The 25,699-nt window shown below is 35.6% G+C and overlaps 1 protein-coding gene and 1 pseudogene across 1 annotated transcript; one reads left to right on the top strand and one right to left on the bottom strand.

Annotated features, from left to right (window-relative positions):
• Nucleotides 1-3,666: 3,666 nt before the first annotated feature.
• LOC133313343 (cytochrome P450 CYP82D47-like) lies at nt 3,667-8,306 on the bottom strand (annotated as a pseudogene).
• A 9,754-nt stretch (nt 8,307-18,060) lies between these two features.
• LOC133313342 (protein ALP1-like) lies at nt 18,061-19,463 on the top strand. Its single transcript, XM_061514707.1, has 3 exons — nt 18,061-18,078; nt 18,686-18,911; nt 19,012-19,463. Exons 1-3 carry the CDS (start codon nt 18,061-18,063, stop codon nt 19,461-19,463), a joined length of 696 nt encoding a protein of 231 aa, XP_061370691.1.
• Nucleotides 19,464-25,699: the final 6,236 nt, after the last annotated feature.

Here is a 25,699-nt window from a genome sequence, read left to right as displayed (position 1 = left end):
GGTGGAATGCGATCTTCGAAGTGTTGTGACACCGACAACAATTAAGAATCAGCGAGAAAAAATTGAATGGTTCAGGCACATTTAGTGGTCATCTCACAAACAAAATATATATATATTTTTTTTATCCCTATCCCTATTTTTTTTTTCTGATACCATTTTATCACTCTATTCGTGAGAGAGAGCACCCAAAAATTGGGTGGTCTAGTCTAGCAGCATGGAAAGACTTCTCAAAATCAGCAACTTCGTATTGATTTTCTCACTGTTCGTAGTTCCAACACATCACATCTCCACTTCATAAGAATCATATTCCGTTGAGTTTCTTATTAAATTTACGATTCAATAACTGCCTTAGATGCTTATGCATAACTTGAATTTATCCGTTGTGAATCTTATTAATAAGTATACTTGTTTTTAAAATTTTTAAAGTGAATAAGTAACAATGCATGTGTCTTTCTTATTAAATTAAAACACATTTTAATTTTAATTTACTAAAATTGAAAAGTAGATATATTATTACTTTTGAGTTAAAAATTATTTAAATTTATATGTAAATATGTATAACAAGAAAAAGATCGTATATAAATTCACTTCAATTATTAGTTATTCTATTTCAAAAAACTATGTTCCATTAATGTTTGTAAAATTATTTTTCTCATAATTTTAAATTTATTCACAAGTTTAAAATATAATATTTAAATTTATAAAATTTATATCACGTGATGAATATCCTTTTGTATATCACTTTCGTACATAATCAGGACTAATTTAATATAAATCTTGTAAATTTAAAAACAAACCTACACACATAAATAAACTTGGGAACCAAATTAATAAACAATAATTTCAGAAATTTTTATTTATTCATTGTTATTCTGTTCGATTTTTTTTTGACGTGGATTATACAAATTTAAATCATATTTATGCATATTTTTTATATATAATAAATATAATTAAAGTCACTTTTTTTTATTTGAATTTTGGTTCTTATATTTTTTTATGAGTTTTATATTTTCATTTGTTTTGATTTTTATCTCTTTGAGACTAATATCTTAATAAGCAAAATGATAGAGACTAATCATTTATGAAAAATAAAAAATTAATATCTTAATTAATAAGTAAAATGACATGGACAAAATTATTTTTGAAAAAAAAAGTTAATAATTTAAATAATAGAAATTATAGTGTCCAAAATTTTAATTATAAAGATATAGAAACCGACAATTAACGGTAAGTGAAAATATAAGAATTGATAAATTAAATAAATAAATTATAGAGAACAAAATCTAAATGGTTGAAAGTTCTAAGAACCCCAATTTTTTTTTTTATATTTGATATTCCAATCGATTCATCGCTTCTCGACTAGTCTGAATTGGGACGAATTTCAGGATTAAGACTTTAAACCTCTCACAAAGATAAATTGAAGAATCAAACATATGCTCTCAGGCTTCCCTATTCAATTCCTTGACACCAATTGAGCTACGTTATTTTGTAACAACCCCAAATTTTATTCAAACGTAAATTGGTCAACTTCAATTATCAACCGAACTGAATAGCTATTTTTTTTTTGTTGGTAATTAACCGAATAGCTACTTTAATAATAAAAAATAAGAACAATTTAAGAACAAGTTGATGTATTGCCGCCTTACCCTTAACTTTAAGTTTTTTTGGAATGTTTTTTTCTATATTGTGTAGGGAGATATTTTAAGAAAGTGTAATTGGTCTTTTTTTTTTTATTATTGATATGTTCTTTCTTTATATATGTAGAGAAAAATTTATATATGTAGAGAAAAATTATAATTTATTTCGCTTAATCAAAATTCTTTTGCTCTTACATGTAGTTGTTCCCTTATAAATTAAGAGTTCTTTAATATTTATTAAGCGTCAATTCTTAATTTTTCTCAACATTATTTTGGGTATGTGGTATTATTTCCATAACTTTGATATCCACCAAAAATTTCCACCTCCAAACATCGTGCACTTGTCTCCAGTATACTTAGGGTTGGGCAGTTGAGTCAAGCTTGACCCACTTTGTTTTATTACCCAATTAACACATAATTTTATATTAATTAAATATTATAAGGGTTCGTTTTTTCTGCAGTTACTGCAGATAAGTTATCTGCAGTTACTCCATTGCGACGTCGTTTTGGGCGAAAATAATGATGTTTTTATAATTTTAATTTATTTCAGTGTTATAATAGTCTTTATATTTATAATTTTTTAAGATTTCAATACCAAAACGATATTATTTTGGGAATAAATGCAGATAACTTATCTGCAGTAACTGCAGAAACATTTTTCCCATATTATAATTATGATGAGTTACAATCAAATTAATAATTTCATAAAATTTATATTCTAAAGTCTAAACACATTTATTTAGAAACAATTTAATTTAATTAAACATTTATTCACTATTTGTTAACTCAATTCTATGTGTCTACGCTACCACTACATTCTTGCCATGTTTCTCATTTCTAAACATCGTATTGGAGTTCCCATGTTACCTAGCTTGAATAGCTCTTCTCTCAGCTGAATTGAATTTCGTATGTTTTTCTGACTAATTTCCCCTCTTAGTTTTTTCTCTGAGAATCAATCCGAGATTAACTTTCAAACATGTAAAATATAGTTGATTGTATTCACAAAGATACATGTGTATAAGCTACCACTACATTCTTGCTCGTATAGTTAGTTAGGACTTCTTTTTTTATTATTGTTATAGAAGCTAGGATTGGCTTTAGTTAGAGATTACGGGACATTTGGTTAAGGAGAAATTTTTTGAATACTAGGAAAATGTAATTGATAGGGAAATGGTTGAAAAGTGAGTTTGGTAGGAAAATGTAAAAAAAGTTGTTTGGTTGGAAAAAATTTAACCGGGCAAATTAGGTAAGATTTATAAAGTCTATGTTTGGTTTGAGGTAAAATATAGATAGAAAAATGAATTACAATTACCAAAACAACCCTTATAAAATTTTTGAATGTGAATTGTTGCTTTATGTTACAAGGGTACCATCGTCAGCAAGTTGTTGCTTTTTGTGGCATTTAGCCGGATAAATTGAAAAACCACATCCGAAGTGGTAAAGTGGGGGAGTCTTTTTGTTGCAATTTTACATGCAAATATGGATGGATGGGGAAATTACTTTGGTAGGAAAATATTATAATCAGTTGAACCAAACATGGTATAACTAGATCCCCAAACTCAAATGCCTATCTATCTCCTAAAATATCTCCAACCAAACACTACCTAGTGATCATTAAATAGCTCTAGTCTTTGTTATTAATTTGATGCATTGTGTAACTATGAGTTTTCACTATTTCATTTTCTCTCTTCTTTCCCTCACACTATGTCATGTTTTTCAATATGGTATCATACTCACCATGAAAAACTCTTTTAGGCTGCATTGAATTCCCGTGGGACTCGTAAACTCTTCACTCATTTTCCTTAGAAAATAATTTCGATTATATTATTCAAACAGGTATAATATAGTATTGAATTTATACATGGGAGATGCATTTAATCACAAATCTTTAATCCTCCCTGTGAAATATTTTATTCGTTGAGTTCTTGATACCTCTTATTCTTCAATAACATATTTCTATAACTATAACTAACAATATGATCACACCAAATCATAGAACATGGGGAAAAAACACAGATTTATAAGAACATCAAGTGGAGTAAATTTCAGCGTAAGCATTGGCAGAGAGACGCGGAGTAAGAATGACTTGGAGCGGAGAGGCTTTGATACTAGTTAACCCAACACGTTCAAGCATATCGACTGGTCCTCCATCAGGAGTCACAATGTCAAACCCATGTAGTAGAGTAGCAAGTGTTAGTTGCATTGTTTGAAGAGCGAATGAGAGACCAGGACACATTCTTCTGCCTGAACCGAATGGAATCAATTCAAAATGTTGTCCCCTGACATCAATGTCCTTGTGTGTTGTGAGGAATCTCTCTGGACGGAACTCCAAGGGGTGCATATATAACAGGGGATCTCGTTGAATTTTTGAAATGTTAGTCAAGAGACATGTGCCAGCGGGCACATGGTATCCACCAACGATGCAGTCTTCCATGGACTCGTGTGGCACACTAAGTGGTCCTGGTGGATACAAGCGCAATGTTTCCTTGAGAATGGCTTGCAGATACTCCAGCTTATGCAAATCTGATAATTCCACCACTGTCTTGTCCCTCCCAATTTGCGTGTCTAATTCGTGTATGGCCTTGTTTAGGACTTCACGATTGTTGAGAAGAAGGGATAGAGCCCAAGTCAATGTCCCTGTGGTAGTGTCTGTGCCAGCTAAAAGTAGTCCCTGCACAATGTAGTAAAAACCTTCTTATAATTTTGGAAAAAATTCAAATACCGCAGTTGTTGTTTGCCTTTGAATCTCTTACCATCTTATGTTTTTGAGTCATTTACCTTCTGTACTTTTTTCCATCCAAGTTCTTCCTTAACATTATTATAGTTTCTAATCAATATATTTAGGGTTTTATAATTCTCATTTAACATGAGAATTGAAATTTTTCTACACATCCTTCGATTTCCGAGCTGACATGGGTCCCACATGCTTTTTGTCTCTACAACATAAGATTTCAATTCTCATTTAACATGAGAATTATAAAACCCATATATTTATTCTACCATTCTTACAAAAATACACTTCAGTTACCTTGTTTCATCTTTTTCTCCAATTTTTGCAACTGTGTTTTACAATACAAAGAATTTTCTTCATCTTCTACATGATTAGCCGTTGAAATTAATTTTAAGTTGTTTATGGGTTCATTGGGTTATCCAATCTACTTAATTCAACACTAACAATGCTTAGAACAGTAGTAACCTTCATCTTCTTAATTTACTGAGGCATATCCTTCGCCTCAGTCCCTTTAAGCCATCTCTATTTGTGAACTAGTTTAAATAGGATATCATATATATATCATATAAACACTTAGTTCATATTATTAACTAATCAACGAGAAACAATGTACTAAAAAAAAATAACCATGACAAAAAAAAATGGGTATGACATACATGATTGAGACATGGATGGGTATGAGTCAATGATAGAGACACAGTGCAGAGCCACTATGATACTGTCTATTTACAACATATATAAATATAGTTTGGAAAATGTAGTATGAAAAATATTCCGATTCTAGTTTGCTTTATGTTTCTTTGTTTTGTTTCAAGCCCTCCTTATTAACCTAAAAAAAGAAAATGCAATAACAATAATAAAAATCACACTATCTAATGATCCACACCTAAGATAACCTTCATGTCTGAATCCATAACACATTTACAGAATCCAATATTAAGATACTAATCTTTTACTACATTATTGTAAAAAAAAAAAAAAAAATATATATATATATATATATATAACCTAGTAATTCAAGAAATAAAATGACACAAGCTAGCTGAAATGTATTTTTGTTTGAAACTGGAGAAATTTTGTATGGTTAAAAATCTTTGCAAAACTTGGGAAAGAATGGTTGAATAAACATATTGATTAAAACTTTAACACTGTTAAGGAGGGACTTAAATTAAAAAATATATTGAGGGGTAAATGATAAAAAAAAAAAAAAAACATAGGGGGTAAATGATTCAAAGACAAAATTTATTTAAACTTTTCCCTATAATTTTATACTCCAATACCAACCTTATTGAGAGAAAATGACAAAATTAATGATGGTGAAATTTAAAATTTATGAGAACATGTATGTAAGTGTTTTAACTTTACCTTCTTAGTAAGTTTTCAAAATGGATGGAAATTTCCAAGTAAAAGACAAAATCTAACTAAGTCCCGAGTAATTTACTGAAGTTGAAATTGTATTTTACGTGACTACTTTCCAAATCATATGATCTGAACAAATGTCAAATTCCTTTAAAATTGAATACATTATCAATTGATGAGATTGGGATCAAGCAAAGTGTAAAGTACAGAGTGTAAAACTGATAATCATTGACAATTTTAAAAGTAACCATTTTCATTTTTAGAAAATAAATGCATCTATAAGAAATTAATTATATAGATGAAATTTTAATTTTAATTTTTCAATCCTTGGTCCTTATTTACAAAAAAAAATAAAAAAAAATTCAATCCTTGGTTCTTATAGTGTCAATATGAATATATCTACAAACGGGCAAACTCAATTTAACACATTAAATATAGTGGATTGAATTAAACTAATTGCTTTTTTTTTCTATTATTTAATGCTCAATTTATATAAAGATAAAAAAATACTCTTAATCTAAATAATTGATCTCTACTCATATAATTAATATATCAAAGTCATTAAATATTTAGGTTTCAATAACTACAGTTGAATGTAACAATTACACTCATGTTTTAAATTGATCCGCCTCTTTACTATTTTCTTCGTTTTACTCAAAGTTGAGTACTAAATTTGCTAAGCATTACCTGAAGCTTTATGGTGCTGTTGTTCGATTCATTATTTTATTTTTAAAACTTTTGATAAGTTAATCTAAAACATCAACTCACTTCAAATAAGGCGAGTTGTAATCATTGTCAAGAGTGAATAGACCTAAAAAATATGGCTTTTCCAAGAATAATTTTTTAAAAGTTAAAAATAATTTACATTTAGATGAAGTACATAAAAATTATTTTTAAATAAAAAAATTATTTGGATGTTAAAATTAATAAGAATTTTAATATATAAAATTACTAAAAATAATATGTGATGGTAATAGTAGTAGTAGGGTGAAGTAATTGAAGTAGGATTATAATAAAATTAAATTTTCAAAAAATATTTAACTTTTGGGTTAAGCTTTTTCCAGAAGCAAGAATTCTAAATTCTTAAAAACAAATATTATTTTAACTTTTTTGTTTTAAAAAAGTTGTTATTCAAACATTCAAAAAAGAAATTTTAAGTCGGAAGTCAGCTTTTAAAAAACAGTTTTTTTTTTTTTAAAAGAAAAATCCATCCAAACTCCCACTAAAATTGATCTTCCTCCAAGTGGATAGTCAGCTTTCCTTTCTTTAATTGCTCCATGCAGTCGGATAATTTTAAGATTTGAATTTAGGAATATACCACGGTAAAAATAAATCAAATTTGGTAGAAAAAAACCACAGAATTCGAAGGACAAATTAAATCGACACACATGCTATTGACTGCGACAGTTACTTGTCTTATTTACTTGTTTCTTTTCCTATTTCTCTAATTGGAAATTAACACTTTGACAAAAAATTCTCACTCAAGGGAGTCTTCTCGACGCATGTTATATATACAAACTTTTTTGTTTATAAATACTATCATTTTCCGAAGAACACTAGTTTCTATGTTCTCCAGGAAGAACTTTGTAAAAAAAATTCAAAAAATTTTGTAAACGAATCCTTCCACTTTTTATATATGACCAATTTCTCATCAATTTTTTTTTTTTTTTAATTGAAGTAACAGGCAAGGGTTTAACTCGTAAAAATACATACCAGGCAAGTAGCTTTGACAATGGTGTCTGCATCACGACCGTCAAACTCTTCTTCACGTTCATCAACAATGGAAAGAAGCGTGTCCATGAAGTCATGCTTACCCTTCCATTCCCCTTCACCACAATTCCTGTTACGTTTGTGTTCTTCGAGCCAAACTCGAACATAGCTGTCTAACTCCTTTGCAGTCCTTTTCATTTGCTTCTCTCGTCCATCCAAATCCAACCATCTCAAATACGGCAGTGCATCAGAGACAACGGATGAACCACTCAGATCGAAAAAGTCTCTTAATGCTTTTTGGATCCGTTCGCTCTCTTCATGGTCACCATCAGAATTCACTCCACCAAAACGTTTTCCCACCATCAATCTGAACATAACGTTTAGGGTTATGTCCCCAAACCATTTATTCATCTCAGTCACTGCCTTTTCGGAACCACTCTTGTTCATCTTTAACCAAAAACTGTGACTCCCATTTATTGCTTCTTTCACCTCCGATTCGATGACTTGCTTGATGAGCATCTCTATCCGCTTGGTAGAAAGGAGCTCCATGGTGGCTATCTTGCGTACGTGACGCCAATAGGAACCGTAGGGGCTTAACCCGAACATGGAAAAGTTGTATCCCAACACTTCAAAGGCTTCAGAGCAATTTGAAAGTTGTATCCCAAAGTTATATGAGGTGGTTGTGAGCCACCTAAAAGGTGGAGATGCCCAATCAAAGGCCACGCACCGCTAGCTTCTGGTGGTGCTTTTCCAGCTGCAGCAATGCGCCTTCTCGATATGAACCAAAAAACTGAGAGAAATAACAACAGCCCCAAGATGTTAAATGCCAACGGAAATATGGATTGCGAGAGGGAATTTTGCAGGTCCATGGCGTTGGAAGATCTGCAGCTGGAATATGATTATAGGGCTATGATATGAGCTTCTTGATATAGTTAATAGAAACTAAAAGCAACTCCCTGGGAAGTAAAATGATGGCATTGTGTTTCGCGGTGTTTCACTTGTATATATGTGCTTGCTTCCTACTTTCGTGTGGGACTTTATTTGTGGCACTTGAGTGTTGGGTCCGTCACCCATTTCACAAATAATGGTGGGGGCCATTCCCCATTTGGTTTGTTTTTTCAAACATACTACAAGAAAGAGAAGCCGAGGCAAAGAAAAAAAAGAAGACGGGCAGCAACAGCGTAAGAAAAAAAGAAAGGAAAGAGCGGCGGCGGCTACTCAAAAACGAAGGGGAGAAGATTGACTTTGATGAGGTGCTTGTGCTGGTGAGAAAGAAAGAAGAAAAAGAGTGCGTTGCTGCAAGTAGAAGAGTAAAGAGAGGAGCATATTGGTTTCTCCATTTTTTTATATTTGTTTGTTGATTTTTCTCCTTGTTCTATTTATTGATTTCTATCTATTTGATAATGTTGTTGGATTCGTATATGTAAAAAGTGTTTATTTTTTAAATGACACAATTTATATCATTTCACTCTTATAAAGAGGTGAGGTCCACACTTTACTTTTTTTTATCAACTCTCTATTTCTTTATCTATCTTTTTATCTCTTTTAAAATGACACAATTTTATATTCTTTTAAAATTACACACACTTTTCCCTTCTTATATTGTTATATAAAGAAATAATACTATGTATGTGTACTTATCATTATTTATTGAACAGGTAAGTGATTGTTCCCCGCTAAATATTCATGGCTAAATGGTTAAAGCGCCCTATTCATAGTTGGCAAATTCGTAAATTCAATTTGTTAGGAATAAGGAGCCCAAGGCAAGGAAAAGAGCTGGTGCCCCTTCGTGGGCCAAGGATTATGTGGTGTAATCGGCCCACTCAGCCCAAATTAGCATTACTGTTTCACTGTTATGGTTCTGTCATGTGTTTGCTTACTGTTGTTATTAGTGGATTGCTGTTGTAATGGATTGTAATGGATTGTTGTTGTGTTTGGTTGGGCCTTAGTATTAGCTGAGTAGTGTGATAAGTGTTGTTAGTAGGTGACTTAAGTGTGAGTCATGGAGCACGTGTGGTGCTCTTGCTTCCTTTTAGAATCTGTTAGGAAACGTAGTTTATAGCCTGATAGCATGTAATTGTTGGTTATCTTGAATATACAGAACAATTCCCTTTCGTTTCTCTGAATTTTCTCCTCCTTTATCTTGTTCCATTTCTGATTTGCCATTGTAGGATCCGCTATCCTATCATTGGTGCTTTCATCTATTGGACCTCAACGAGATCTCATCATGCGTGTTCAGGAATTAGCCGATGACTTTGGTGCGTTTCAGCAACGCATCGATCGTAGTTTGGAGGATCTGTAAGCTAGGGTTGATCTGCGATTTACTGAGCATCAGAACCAATTCATCACTCTGACTGCGCAGTTACAAGAAATTCATGCTGCGGTGGTTGGGCCACATGCTCGACCACATGGTGTGCATTCTATGGCTGCTACTGACTCGAGCGGATCTCCACAGCAGTGTTTTGGTGCTGATGATCCTCGTTCTCTTCTGAAGTCCATTCGAATGGAGTTACCTATTTTCAATGGATCTGATCCAAATAGTTGGATTTTTCGAACGGAATTATATTTCGGATTGCAGCAAGTTCCTGCTGCGCTTCAGGTCCGATTGGCTGGTATGCGCACGGAAGGTTTGGCTGGACCTTGGTTCCAGTGGCTCTTTAATGGAGGTTCGATCCATTCGTGGGATCAATTGAAGTTAGCAGTTCGCCAGCGTTTTGGTGGCACGGCCTATACTGATTTGCGAGGTGTGTTATCCAAGCTCACACAGGATGGGAATTTGGATGACTACATAAAAAAGTTTGAGGCTCTCATTAATCAGGTTTCTGAGTTTTCGGATGAGGTACTGATGAGTTTTTTTGTATCTGGTTTATTACCGGATTTATGACGGGCAATTCAGTTACATTCACCTACCTCTCTCCATCAAGCCATGCAGTTGGCCATTACCTATGATGCCCACTTTGTCGAGTTGCGTTCTTCTTTTTCATCTTCCGGTGGCAAAAAGCTCTTTACTAAGAATTCTTACACGGTGGAGCAGCCAAAACCGTTGAATTCGATTCTGCCAAACCAGAAGCCTGTTATTCCAGCCTTGCCTTCGAATGTTCCCTTCAAGAGGTTGAGTAATGAGGAGTTGATGAAGAAGAGGGAGTTGTGATTATGTTATACATGTGACGAAAAGTGGCATTCTCGGCACAGGTGTAAATCTAAGCTGTTTCTTATGATAGGTGATTAGGAGTATGTTGGTGATGAGTCTGAGGAGTACATTATGTGGCAGCCGGAGGTGCAACAAGAGGCAACTCATGAAGCTGCCTTACATTCCTTGAATGGGGATACTAATCCTAGGGCTCTTCAATTTCGTGTTGAGTTCAAAGGGAAGTTCATTCATGTTTTGGTGGATTCCGGAAGTTCTCACAATTTCATCCAAAAGCACCTGGTTGATGCGGTTGGGCTGCAAACTGTGAAGGTTCCTCGCATGCGTGTGTTTTTGGGGAATGGGGAGTTTCTCATTTGCGAGAGGAAATGCTTGGATGTCCCATTGAGTATCCAAGGTTATGCTTTTGTGGTTGACTTGTGGATCATTGAATTATCTGGTTTTGGTATTATTTTGGGCATTTCTTGGTTGAGCCAGCTTGGTAGAGTTATCTATGACTATGCTGAGTTGTCCATGGAGTTCATGACCAAGGAGGGTAGGGTGTTGCTACAAGGCGAGACTCATTGCAAGGTTGGGAATTCTGCTGAGCAACAGTGCTTGAGCTTAGAAGGAGAGGAGCAGGGTGTGTCTACGGTTCTGCCAGAATTATTGGCTTTGAAACAGCAAATTCCACTTGCTGTTTGGGACATTTTGGTCCAATTCCAATCGATTTTCCAATTACCAAGGGGGCTGCCTCCGCCTAGAAGTTGTGATCATGCGATTCATTTAGTTGATGGAGCTAGGCCAGTTAATGTCAAGCCATACAGATATGGCTATCATCAAAAGGAGGAAATCGAAAATCAAGTCTCGGACCTTTTAGCTTCTGGATTAATCAAGGAGAGCAGGAGCCCATTCTCTTCGCCAGTCTTGCTTGTCAAAAAACAAGATAATACGTGGAAAATGTGCATTGATTATAGGGCCTTGAATAGCATTACCATTCGAGATCGTTTTCCTATATGATGAGGAGTGGCTACCACCAGATATTATTGGTTCCATCCGATACTCCTAAGACTGCATTTCGGACTCATGAGGGGCATTATGAGTTCTTAGTGATGCCCTTTGGGTTAACCAATGCCCCTTCAACCTTCCAAGCAGCCATGAACCACATGTTTCGGCCATATCTTAGGAAGTTTATTATAGTATTTTTTTGATGATATCCTCATTTATAGTCAATCTATAGAGGAACATTATAATCATATTGTACTTACTTTGGCTTGTTTACAGGAAAATTTGTTTATGGTGACGCTTAGTAAGTGTGGGTTTGCATTGGCTGAAGTGGACTATTTGGGCCATTTGGTATCTGGAGAGGGAGTGAAGGCTGACCCAAGGAAGATTGCTGCCATGCAGCAATGGCCACAGCCTAAGACCATCAAGCAGTTGAGAGGCTTTATTGGCTTGACAGGGTATTATAGGAGATTCAATCGACACTATGCTGCCATAGCTTCTCCGTTGACTGATATGTTGAAGAGAGATGCTTTTATCTGGTCAGAGGAGGCTGCTCAAGCATTTGAGGCTTTGAAGGATGTCATGTCTAGCACTCTTGTCCTGTCTCTTCCGGATTTCTCCTTGCCTTTTGTAGTGGAGACTGATGCCTCATATGTTAGTATAAGGGTTGTCCTCCAACAACACCATCACCCAATTGCCTTCTTCAGTAAGAAGCTTGGACCTAGATTGAGGGTAGCTTCCACTTATGTTAGAGCGCTGTATGCTCTAACTGAGGCCGTTAAAAAATGGAGGCACTATCTGTTGGGTTCTAAATTCATCATCCGAACAGACCACAGAAGTTTGAAGGAGCTCTTAACCCAAACTGTACAAACAGTTGAGCAGCAAAAATATGCATGCAAATTGATGGGTTATGATTTTACCATCGAGTACAAGCCTGGGACAACCAATGTAGTGGCTGATTCATTGTCCAGATGCTGTGAGGATGTGCAACCTGGTGAGAACTTGTCTTTGATATCAGAAAATTCTTTGTTCGGTTGCTGTAAGGAAGTGCAATCTGTTGTGCACTTGGCCTTGCTAACAGAAGCCACTTATTCCTTAGTAGATCAGATTCGTGAGGAGAATAAATTTGATTCTGAATTGGTCAGTATCCGATTGCAACTACATCAGAATGAGCTCCTTGATTCTAATATTTCTGATAAGGATGGTATACTGTATTATAAAAATCGATATTGGTTGGGAGCAAATTCTGTTTTGAAGGACATGTCCTACAGGAGGCACATTCTTCTTTGATTGGAGGGCATGCTGGAATAGCTCGAACTTTCTTGAGACTTTCTGCTTCTTTCCATTGGAAGGGCATGGGGAAGGATGTTCATGAGTTTGTCAAGCAATGTTCCACCTGCCAAATGATTAAATCTTCTACTTCTCCTCCTTCCGGATTGCTTCAACCACTTCCCATACCAGATGGAGTCTTTGAAGACTTAAGTATGGACTTCATTACAGGGCTGCTAACGTCTAAAGGCTTCAATGTTATATTGGTGGTAGTGGACCGTTTGACCAAGTTTGCTCACTTTGGGGCCTTAGCCAATCCTTACACAGCTGCCAAGGTAGCTTCGTTATTTTGTGATATGGTGGTCAAGCTACATGGGTTTCCTAGGACCATCGTTTCTGACAGGGATCCAATTTTTTTGAGTCATTTCTGGACACAACTCTTCAAATGTAGTGGTACCCTTTTGAGGACTAGCACAGCTTACCATCCCCAGTCAAATGGGCAATCGGAGGTCACCAATCGATACTTGGAGCAATATTTGAGAGCTTTTTGCCATGAGGAGAATCATAAGTGGGCTTTTTATTTGGGATGGGCAGCATATCATTACAACACAGCTGCACATTCTTCTATTGGGATGACTCTCTTCCAAGCCTTGTATGGTAAGGTTCCCACAATGATTCCATCTTATAACAAGGGCTCTGTTCGTGTAGAGGTTGTGGATTCCACCTTGAGCCATCGAGATGAATTACTAAGGCTTCTCAAAGAGACATTACATAGTGCTCAGAACCGGATGAAAATACAAACTGACAAGCATAGAAAGGATGTATCCTTTTCTGTTGGAGATTTAGTGTTAATTAAATTGCAACCATATCGCCAAATTACTTTAGCTAACCGGAAGTGTCAAAAGCTAGCCAAAAGGTATTTCGGCCCCTTTCCCATTACTAGAATCTCGAGTCCTGTTGCTTATCAAGTGGAGCTGCCTGAGGGCTGTCGAATTCACCCTTCTTTCCATGTCTCCGTACTCAAGCTATTTAGAGGTGATAGCGCTACTGTTGCTCTACCCCTGCCAGAGAGTAATCATGGCAATCATCCTGTTCAAGTTCCTATGACAGCTTTGATGTCTAGACAGGGTTCGGATATACATGGGGGTCAAAGGCAATGGTTGATTCAATGGACAAACTCTCTCCCTAAGGATGCAACTTGGGAGGATGAGTGTGATATCAACTCGTTTTATCCTGGATTTGTGTTGCCTGTTATGAACCTTGAGGACAAGGTTCCATTTGAAGATGAGGGCAATGTTAGGAATAAGGAGCCCAAGGCAAGGAGAAGAGCTGGTGCCCCTTCGTGGGCCAAGGATTATGTGGCGTAATCGGCCCACTCAGCCCAAATTAGCATTACTGTTTCACTGTTATGGTTCTGTCATGTGTTTGCTTACTGTTGTTATTAGTGGATTGCTGTTGTAATGGATTGCTGTTGTGTTTGGTTGGGCCTTAGTATTAGCTGAGTAGTGTGATAAGTGTTGTTAGTAGGTGAGTCATGGAGCACGTGTGATGCTCCTTCTTCCTTTTAGAATCTGTTAGGAAACGTGGTTTATAGCCTGATAGCATGTAATTGTTGGTTATCTTGAATATACAGAACAGTTCCCTTTCGTTTCTCTGAATTTTCTCCTCCTTTATCTTGTTCCATTTCTGATTTGCCATTGTAGGATCCGCTATCCTATCACAATTTCTATTAAATGCATCCCAGTGAAAACTCTCTCCAATAACGCTATCGGATTTTTGTTCAAAAATAATATAGTATCGTAACTGTTGAGTTTAATATTCGGAACCATATCATACCTTAACTTGAATCATGTTAGCTTAAAAATTGATAAATTGATAAATAATATAATAATTAAGTAAATAATAAATTAATTAATTTACTTTTAAAGTAGAAAAATATTTGTTATTATTTAAAAATTGATAAATATATATATTTTTAAAAAAAAAAACAAAAACAAAAACAAAATAGAGTGCGTGTATTATTGAGTACCGACTGATTGTCCGTTAATGTGAAGTTGTGAGATGGTAATATCGGTCCATTACACTTAAGCATATCCGTTGGAATGACGAGGTAGGAAACCTCGTCAACTGAATTAATTATAAAAATTTCTTTATTCTTTTTTAGAATTTTCTTCCTTTTTATATTCAACATCTTGCAACTCAAAACGTGTTTTGAAATGAATGTTCGACAAATCATGCATCTACTCTGTAAATTATTTATTTACTTTCAATCAGGTATTCTTTGTTTGATTTTCAACGATTACAAATTTAACTAAAAAAGTTCTCACAATATAAATTGGAGCCAGCAGCATGCTAGATACGTTGGGACATTACAAGCAACAACTAAATTGTTGCTTGAACAAAAAAAGAAAATTGTTATGCTTGCAATGGATAGGTTAGAATATTATACACAGTATTTTAAGATATAAATCATCTTAACTGAAGACACAAAGATAGAAAAATAAGCAAAAACGATTCTAAAATAACAATGCTTGATGACAATTCATCCAATTGATTAGTCAAAGTTGAAAATGGTCTAAAGTGGAGCACTTTAGGCCGGAAAATTATAATTCAACATATATTAAGACTGTATGATGATACAATTTTAAAAATCTAATCATTGTTTTGTTGATGAAAATTTTAATTATGTTGATTTAGCTGACAACTTGAATCTCGAACCAATGTTCTAGCTATGACTGTTGTTAGGTATTTTTAGAATTACCTAGCCTGGAACTTTCATAAGTGAAATTTTTTCCATAACCTCCCACTCGGCCACACTCCAACCTATATATTGTGTGTATGTTAGGTTTCAACCTATCAGAGAAAGAAAAATGAAGAATGAACAAAGGACTTTATTATTCAGATGATCTCTTTCTAAGAAGCACCCTACTTTATACACAGTTACTACAAACTACATAAAAATTCTAACGACTCCCTTATTTCACGCACAGTTACAACTAACTTCACTATTCACATTTAGCACGTGCCTAAACTCAAGCTACGAACTCCTTCAGTCTCACGCAGTGCTGCTTATCTCGCTTTGAAGCTCTTCGCATAACAATCCCCCCATATTCAGAAATGGCCTTATCCCCAAGGTCCATGGCTGGGTAAAAGAGACGCAGATGTTCCTCTGATTCCCAAATAGTGTCCTCTGAAACTGCATGTGTCCACTGAACCAAATATTGGCGCTGAGGAGCACCCTTCACCGAAACCACACCAGCCGACAACACTGCTAAAGGAACTTGCACATGTCTATTAGGTGGTGTTTGGTAGGTGGCTTTTGAGGGGAAAGATGAGTAAGTCAAAGTGGGGAAATGACAATGACGTGTTTGATACAGGTTTTTGAGAAATATAGCAGGGCATGACGTTTTCCCATCAAAAGCAAATTTCAGTGAAAAATGGAAAACTCTGCACTGTTGGAGAAGACCTTCTTGGAGGTGGTATGATGAGAAAGCCAGGGAAGTCATAAATTTGGCGCCAACTTAGTTACACAAATGCCCCTTTGAAATCACCTCTCTCCTCTAATACCCGTTCGCTTGCAAGAACGATTCAGAATGAAGAAAACATTGCTGCGTTTTGCTCTTCTCTCCTAAACAGCTCCATGGGTCATGCATGTGGTTGTAGACAAAGCTACAGTGATTTTCTATTTCTTTGTGTTCGTGATTACTCCATGGTAGCATCCTTGAACTGATTGACGAGTGTAGCTGAAGCAAAGACGAGTCATCTGCCACAGGTTTTGGTCCTCATCTGTACCTCACAGTTCCGGTAAGTCATTTGCGTTACTTTCTCCTGTATGTCGGTGAAGTTGATGTTGTTGATTTGCTCATGGTCGTTTCTGGTAGCCTTGACATATTTGCAGAAAAATATTTTGTTGAGCTGGGATCTAATTGACATGTTTTACTTGGGGACTTAAAATATTTCGTTCTATTTTTATTATTTACATGAATTTTTCAGATCTGGGATCTGGTTGTTCTTGTGAGTTTTAACTAGCTATCTCGATGTATAACGATATTAGAACTGGGATCTAATACCTTAACATGAATTATTGAGCTCAATGTTTCATTTTTAGTTTAGTTTTTTTTTCTTTTTTGGAAATATTCAGTTTTTGTTTTGGTTTTTAAGTATTTAACAATTCCAGATGAATAAATAACGCTATTCATCACGAATCAGTTATTAACGAAATTTATGAATGAAAGAATGCACGCGTGGCATTATTTGATTTATTATACTTCATTTCGGATTTGCAAGCAATCTTGAATGGAAAGTTCAATGAGTATACAGGAACTTGGTTTTAGTTTTGAGCTCTTGGCATTTTGGTTCTTGGATGGATTGCGACCTCAAAAAATTGAGTAGCACTGCATCACAGATTCGACATATTACGAGTCATATAAGCTCTTTATTTTATTTTTTTCTTTGAACATGTCCGGGGCACACCGGACATGTTTTCCTTGGGGACTTAAAATGGTGGTTAACAACATACACCTTACACTTTAGGGCTGCATGCTTTCATAGCCAGATTTTTATTTATATTGTGTTCTTAATTTCAGTTTATTTGTACTTTTTCTCTTAAATTTGTTTTGCCATTGACGCATTCAGCCATTTTTTATGCAGTACATGATATATATTTTGGTTACTCAGATTTCAACCATTTCTTGCTTTGAGCCTCATCTTGTCTAAAAGAAGAAAATTCAGTGGTTTGGTAAGCAACTGGTTTGAGTATGTAGACAATTTAATATTTTATATAATTTCATCTCACTCTGTTCTTCCTTGTAGTTAAGTTTATTGTTTTATTGAAAAATAGTAGAATAATCATGCTGAAATTTTTGTTCTACACTTACACATTGGATTATTAGTAGGTTCCTTTTAGAGCGCCAACTTGGTGAAGTTGTAAACATTGGTGCCTTATTGTCAGTGGTTTGATTTGTTAAAACAATCTCAATGTTCATGGGGGAAAGGTTGCGTTACTTGGTTACGTATGTCCATTCCCACATGTCACATTGATGGGAACTGTTATTGTGTTATTTTTAATCCTGAAAGTCATGTTCATTAACTCATTTGGGCTGTACAGATAGTTTCCTTATTTCTGCATTTCATCAAAGGCATGGAGAAATTTGGTTTTGATATATGTTGTTTTTTTTGTTTAAGCTGAATTGTTTTGTCCTTCTTTGTGTTAGATCGTTGCAATGAACAATGGAATGGAGGTTAGTGTCATTGTTGTCCTCATCACTCATTTGCAGTGTATGAATCAAATGACAATGTTGTTAATGAGTTTGTGTGCTTTGTTATTACGCGATATTCTAAAAAAGAAAAGTAAAAGGAGGACAGTAACATGGCAGTTTTGTAGCAGGGTTAGGGTAAGGGAAGTAAATTTGCATAGAATAATTTACTTAAGTGACACTGCTTGTATAGAGAATACAAGGATGGACAAAGGTGCTTCTTTAAGTTGTGTGAGTTAGTCAAAACTGTTGGGGGGCTTGAACCGACGAAGCATATGGGTGTAGAAGAGATGCTTGCAATATTTCTTCATATTTTGGCACACGATGTGAAGAATAGGATAATTAAAAGACAATTCATGCGGTCCGGTGAAACAATTAGCAGGCAGTTCACGAATGTGTTGTTGGCTGTCGTTCGCTGTCATATAGTTTTACTGAAGAAACCTGAGCCAGTCCTTGAGAACTCAACTGATGACAAGTAGAGGTGGTTCAAGGTAAATTTTTACTATTTTGGACTGTTACAATATGTTGTTGTCGAATTTAAGTTCTATGCAACGTTTACCTGGTACAAAAATTATTTTGTCTAAATTTTTAGAATTGTTTGGGAGCTCTGGGTGGGACACACATCAAGGTAAATCCTTTACAAGCTGATAAGGCTAGATATCGCACTCGGAAGGGAGACATAGCAACCAATGTGCTAGGGGTTTGTTCACAAGATGCTCAGTTTATTTATGTATTGCCTGGATGGGAAGGATCAGCTGCAGATTCGAGGGTTCTCAGAGATGCCATAGCTCGTAATAATGGTTTAAGGGTTCCAAAAGGTACCTCAAACTTTTTGCTTTAACTTCCCTATTTCGTAAACTGTTCACTTGCTTAATATATGCAATTTTAATCTAATGTTTGGCATCTATATTTTTTCAGGTTATTATTATTTGTGTGATGCTGGTTACATGAATGGGGAAGGTTTCCTTACACCTTATAGAGGGCAAAGATATCATCTCAGTGAGTGGAGACACGGGGCACAACCAACAACAGCGAAGGAGTTTTTTAACATGAAACATTCTTCTGCAAGGAATGTCATAGAACGCTGTTTTGGGATGTTGAAGGGGCGTTGGGCGATTGTTAGGTCGAAGTCATTCTATCCGGTTAAAACACAAATCAGGATTATAACTGCATGTTGCTTGCTACATAACCATATCAGAAGAGAAATGGCCTTTGACCCATTAGAGGAGAGTGAGGTGGATCTTCAACCGGTTCAAGACGAGATGGGAGCAAATGATATGATCACTCACGTGGAGTCATCCAGTGCATGGTCACAAATGAGGGACGATATGGCGCAACAGATGTTTAACAACTTCAGGAGACGTGTTTGATTTGGACTATGTAACAATTGATAGTCCAAAAGTTATGTTTGTTTACATAATGCCTTAGATTTGACTACGAACCTCGATCAGTAAACTAATGTCTTGTAATAGTGTTCAATGTTGGCTTATGAATCATTATAATAATTGTCATAACAGTTTCCTCTTCATGTGTATTGCACATATCATGGTTTAGGGTTATTCATGTTCGATTTGCTTTAACTTGGGTTGATATAACATTGTTTTCATATATTATTTGGTTGTTTAAACTGTTCTCATATTACACTTTTTTTAGTTCCTCGTTGAACATCATGACAGAAGAGAGCCAACAGTCAACCAAACGAAGTAATCATACGTGGACTGCCGAGGAGGATAAAGTCCTTGTGGAATGTCTCATTGACATAGGGTCGATTTGGAAGGGGGAGAATGGTTCTAAACCTGGATTTTCGGGTGCTATAGAGAAGCTCATGCATCAAAGGATACCTTTTTGTACCCTCAGAGGTATCCCTCATATCACATCCCGGGTTAAATTGTTAAAAAAACATTACAATGCTCTCACTGAAATGATCGGCCCTAACGGTGGGAGTGGGTTTGGATGGAATGATACAAAAAAAAATGATAGAGGTGGAGAGGGAGATATTCGATGACTAGGTGAAGGTAAGCTGGTTTTCTAATTTACATGTACTTGTATATCCAGCTACAATAAATCTTAATTGCATTGGCAGTAACCTTTTGTCAATTATCTTGCTGCAGAGCCACCCTACTGCTAAGGGTCTGTACAATAAACCATTCCCACACTACGACAGCTTAGGAACAGTCTTCGGAAAAGATGTTGCATCTGGTCTCAATGCAGAGGAGCCAGCAGATACGATTAACCAAATGCAGCAAAAGAGTGCTATGAATGCAGAGAGTGGGATTGGGTTTGACGATTACCTTGACCTGACTGGAGACTACATCCCCACACCTTGTGTTGATACTACGTACACTGCCCGATCTCCTACAAGAGGAGGTCATGCCACCATCTCCTGTATCAACTGCTACTACAACGAGGGGTAAGAAACGTCAGAGAAGTGAAGATCCATTGCTTGTGGAAGTTGTAGATGTTATGAAGGATCTCAGTCATCATTACAGGAAGTCAAATGATAGTATTGATAAGTTGGTAGGTTGCTTTCAACATCAAGCTGAGGGTAGCCATAGGCGAATGTCAATAATGACAGAACTGGAGAAATTTGAAGAATTGACAGAGGAACAACAGGTTCGTGGTGCTGTGCAATTGGGCAGGGATAGCAATCTCACAGATGTATTCATGCAATGCAATGCAGTCACACTAAGCGAGCTGTTTTGGTGGCTGGATTGTTGGCCCCACATCAGTGACTGATGAATGGTCACTCTTTTTGGTTCTGCTATGGAGAGATAGCCATATTTTTTGTATCTCATTTTAGGCGTCCTTGATGGTTACCTTTTTGCCCATTGTTACCACAATGCTATTAGTATTAGAATGCTTAGTTGGCTGCCAATGAAAAAGTTTGCAGAATGCTTCAAAAGTTTGGTTGTTTGCCTTTTTGTGATCACCAATATATTCAGTATTCACAGTAGAATATTTCCTGAATGTGAGGGTAAGTTGTGCTTTCAAACAACTATCAGTTTCGTGGTTAATTGGTAAAATTGATTTCTTTGATTTTTAAATCATTATGTATTTCTGCAGGATGAATGTCAGCTGCCACTGTCAAAGAGTTACAAATATAAGTGCTATGTTCGCATATATGAAAACTTCTTGGAGTGTGAACCTGTTTTGTTTATGACTGTGTTCATGGGTTTTTGTTCATTGAATTGCTGTCTGTGATTTACAGCACAAAGGATACTAGGTCACATCTTAATTTTTTGGCCTTATATAAAGAATAGCTGATAAATGGTATTTAAAGTGTTAGTTTATATCATTACTATTGACTATTTCACACTGTATTTTAGTGCAGGTTATCCCAAAGGAGATGAAAGGAATTCTGGCTGATGCCCTTGATGTTGAGAGTCATGCTGTGCAATAGGACAGCCTCTTGTTGGTTTATCATCAAACTTTTGATTGCTGCACAACAAATCTATGCATGTGTTTATATTCCAATGGATGCGATTCAAGGAGCCTGCCAAGCTAGATGGAGAGAAAGTCAAATTTGTAAACCATGACACAAAGTCAAATTGTAACCCAAACTGCATGTGCTCATATACTTCATGTATGATACAACTGTTATGGAATGATTTCTGTCCTACTGTACTTTAAGTGTTCGTAATTCTGTTATTGTGTAAAGTTGTTGCTATTTAATGAATACAAGTATTGACTATCATTGAGGTGATTCAGTAATTTTGTTCTATATCTGTGTCATCATTGAATTGCAGCACAAAAATAAATAAAATGAAGGTATTGCATAACTCTCATGTCATTGAAGGAGCTACATATTGTCATTGGCATGCCTATGTAGGGCTGTCAAAAATTTTGTAATTACAAACAACATCAAATTGACAACATGAAACTCCTATTTACAAACTGATAGTCTATGTTCCATTTATACAATAAATACAAGTTACATGTACTTGTCCACTTTCTGCATGGACCATGGCTAAGGCACCTAGGGACTTGCACTTTTTAAATCCTTCCACAATAAGCTGAGCATTGATCATAACAGCTCCTTTGTATGCCATCCATTCAATCTGAAGATAGTGGATTATCTGGTTGTTATTTAATGATCAAGCACATTAGTAATCTCATCTGTAGCTGCTTCATGACTCATAGCCGGTTTAAATGAGATCTTGCAACGTCCCTCAGCAAGCTTATCCCCTATTGCACCAAATACATTCCTCCCATGATAATCATCACCATAGACTGCAATAACATCTCTCCACCCATAATAGTTAACAAGGAGCTGGTATGCAATATGAGATATGACATGAGCTGTTGTAGATGTATGAGGGCCGATTATGGCCACAGTTTGTGTAGCCATGAGCTGCAAGGTTGTTACATGAAATTTATTTTAAACAAAAAAATTCAAAGAAAATACTTATAACCTGCTCAATAATACGGCCATAATGCACTGCTGACTCTTTCAAGAGCAAAAAATCATCAAACCCAACATCCCCAGTATTTCAACCAAATGGTCTCTTGTTCACATAGGTAATATCTGGTATAGAGGAAGAATAAATAAGTAAAATTTGCTTTAGAAAAAATATTAGAAAAAACAAATTAAGAATGTCTACTTGAACTTCAAAACAACAACGCACTTGTCTTAAAGATGTTGCCTGAATGTCTACTTGATCAATGAGCACTAGATAAGCTGACATATGTTGCTGAACAAGGACTAGTTTGTTGCTCTGTCATGTTCCCTCGTACTGCCAAAAGAACTTTCAGTTTCACAGCCAATGCCAATATGCTAAATAATCATAAACTGGTTCTGCCTGCATTCAACTAAATCTAAACTTTCATGAAAGTCTAATGATAACTGTGTCGATCATGTACAGAGAATGGAAGTTGTGATGTAGATGAAAAGTAGAAACAATTAAATGTGAATCTTGTCAAGGTTCAGCAACATATTAACACTAACTCAAGAGAACTCAAAAAAATCTAAGATTCTAAGCTGAAAAAAGATTGATAGAGATGAGGAAATGAGTGAACCATCACAGACAGAGGATGAATACCCTAAAATCCAACAATCATAATGAGAACAAACAACAAAGACACTAATAATCGCAAAGGCTGATTACCAAAAAAAAATAAAAAATCGCGAAGGCAGCGCATGATAGAAGTCAGAAGAGTTAAGAGTGCATCCAGCTATTACTTGTTTGTGATACAATTATAGCTATTGGAAATCCTGTCTTGACATACACAGAGTTTGACAACAAAATGCTATGTAAAAATCCACTTTTAAAACTACTGAGAAGAATAAAAGTAGCATAACATAATTTACATTCAGAAACCCATTAATTGCCACTAGCCACTATAAATAATTTCATCTTTCTTTGTACAGCATTGATTAGTGAGCATATAGAAGTAAGTTTAATCGCAGAAATACCTTGAGTAGATCTAAAACTTTCTCTGCAACATATTTCTGCTGAAGAGTAGCACCTTTCTGCTGCACTTTATCACGATGAATACACAATGTAGCTTTCTTATAGGCTTTTTTAACAGCAGCCGCTGTAATCAAATCAGTCAAAGAAAGAGGCTGCCAGCCACATTCAGGCCACAACACCTGATCATATCATTCATTAAGGAAACAAGTTAATATATAATTGACACAAATTCTGTAACAAATACCAACACCTTAAAAACACCATAAATTAAGCTGCTTCCAAATTCAAATGCATGAACTCTTCAGAGTGCATAAAAACTATGAATTCTCATCAACATCAACATCAACAACACCTTTATCCCAAATTAATTGGGGTCGGTGGGTGAGTAAAACCCACATAAAGATACAAAACGGTTGAAAAAAAGTAAAAAAATAAAATAAATAAATAAATAAAAATACACAAATAAAATAATAAAATAAAATAAAATGAAATAAAAATATATGTATATAGTATACAAATAAACTCACCTTAAAAACACCATAAATTAAGCTGCTTCCAAATTCAAATGCATGAACTCTTCAGAGTGCATAAAAACTATGGAAACAAGTTGCTTTGAATCTTCTCTCCTCTGGATGGACTGTAATTGAAATATGAGCACATCATAACAATCTTTCAAAATCAAATTTGTTTCCTAAGGATGTGTCTTCTACTAGCTAACATCTCATCAGAAATTGCTACTATGGATTGTATCTATTACAAGAAATAGATATAGTGGTTGTACCTTTTAATGAGCAGAGCAACTAAAACCTATAAAATCAGCACATGTATTCACTTCTAGCCCCAAGGTGGTAGCTTGATCATCAGACCAGATACAAGAGAAAATATGAGAAAAACACATTTCCTCCATGCTATATATCAGATTTTGGACCCAAGAATTTCAAAAGAAGAATTAAAGAGATAATTTATGCCCCACATACTTACGGGGCATGATATGGATCTGGAATATAAAACATTAAGACATAGAATTTAAAGTGCGTACACTAAGTGCTTACATATTGTAAGGTAGAGAGCAAAGCTCGTAAGTTCCCCTCTTTCCCTGCAGCCCACCGCTTAATTTCAGAATCCAGTGTTTCGGCAAGCCTCTGAAAACAATGCACAGATAATATTAGATAACAAAAACAATATGAGATTACAATAAATTCTGCAAATTTTAATTAGTGGCTTTTGCAAAACAATTTTTGGCTATGCAGTGATGTAAGTATACGAACAGAAAACCCCTCAGGTGCGAATAAAAAGAAAAACAGCAAAAGAAACTACTTACATGTCTCTCAGCTTGATCTCTTTGAGTTTGTAAGTCCCGCTGATTCTTCTCAGCCAATGCTTTTGCCTAGTATAAAATGTTAATGGTCATAACATAGACAAATAAGCCAAAAACGATTTTGTATGCATGGACACACTTCACGCCTCCACATAGATCCTGTTGAAAATAATCAAGTATGAGTTGTAAAGAAGTACCACATAGACCAAGTGATGACCATATAAGTGTGAAAGACCCATAAACCTGCAGCCTTAAGGTTTTGGGTTAAGATGTGGTGTCGGCCCACTTATTATGGTTTGTCATTTGGCCCATTGGTGGATGTATCCTTTGCAAAGGGTTTTGGGCTCCCTCATTCCATTTCCCAACAGTGGTATCAGAGCCAATGATCTGGGCTGGGCCAAGTGTGTTTGGAAGGCCTCTGCAGAAGGCTAGTGTGACCCTAATATTTGAAGAGAAAAAAAGACTTCCGCAGAAGTTGACCTTAGAGTAAGAATGATATTGGGTCTCACACTTGAGGGATCACACTTGAGGGAGGATGTTGAAAATAATCAAGTATGAGTTGTAAAGAAGTACCACATAGACCAAGTGATGACCATATAAGTGTGAAAGACCCATAAACCTGCAGCCTTAAGGTTTTGGGTTAAGATGTGGTGTCGGCCCACTTATTATGGTTTGTCATTTGGCCCATTGGTGGATGTATCCTTTGCAAAGGGTTTTGGGCTCCCTCGTTCCATTTCCCAACAGATCCAATGTCAAGTTGGTTCAAAAACAGTGCATTCTTCACCTATTCTTTGTATGAACTATTAATAAACAATGAAGAAATCAAAATAAGGAGACAAATACAGTAATGCAATAACACAACGAAAAATAAGTTCAC

This window comes from Gastrolobium bilobum, unplaced genomic scaffold (assembly GCF_033153095.1).
Source record: "Gastrolobium bilobum isolate Gb01-03AN ecotype WA unplaced genomic scaffold, APGP_CSIRO_Gbil_v1 utg14062, whole genome shotgun sequence".
In the NCBI taxonomy this organism is placed as follows: domain Eukaryota; kingdom Viridiplantae; phylum Streptophyta; class Magnoliopsida; order Fabales; family Fabaceae; genus Gastrolobium; species Gastrolobium bilobum.
Note: the sequence above shows the minus strand (reverse complement) of the source record. Positions and strands in the feature narration are given on the sequence as shown.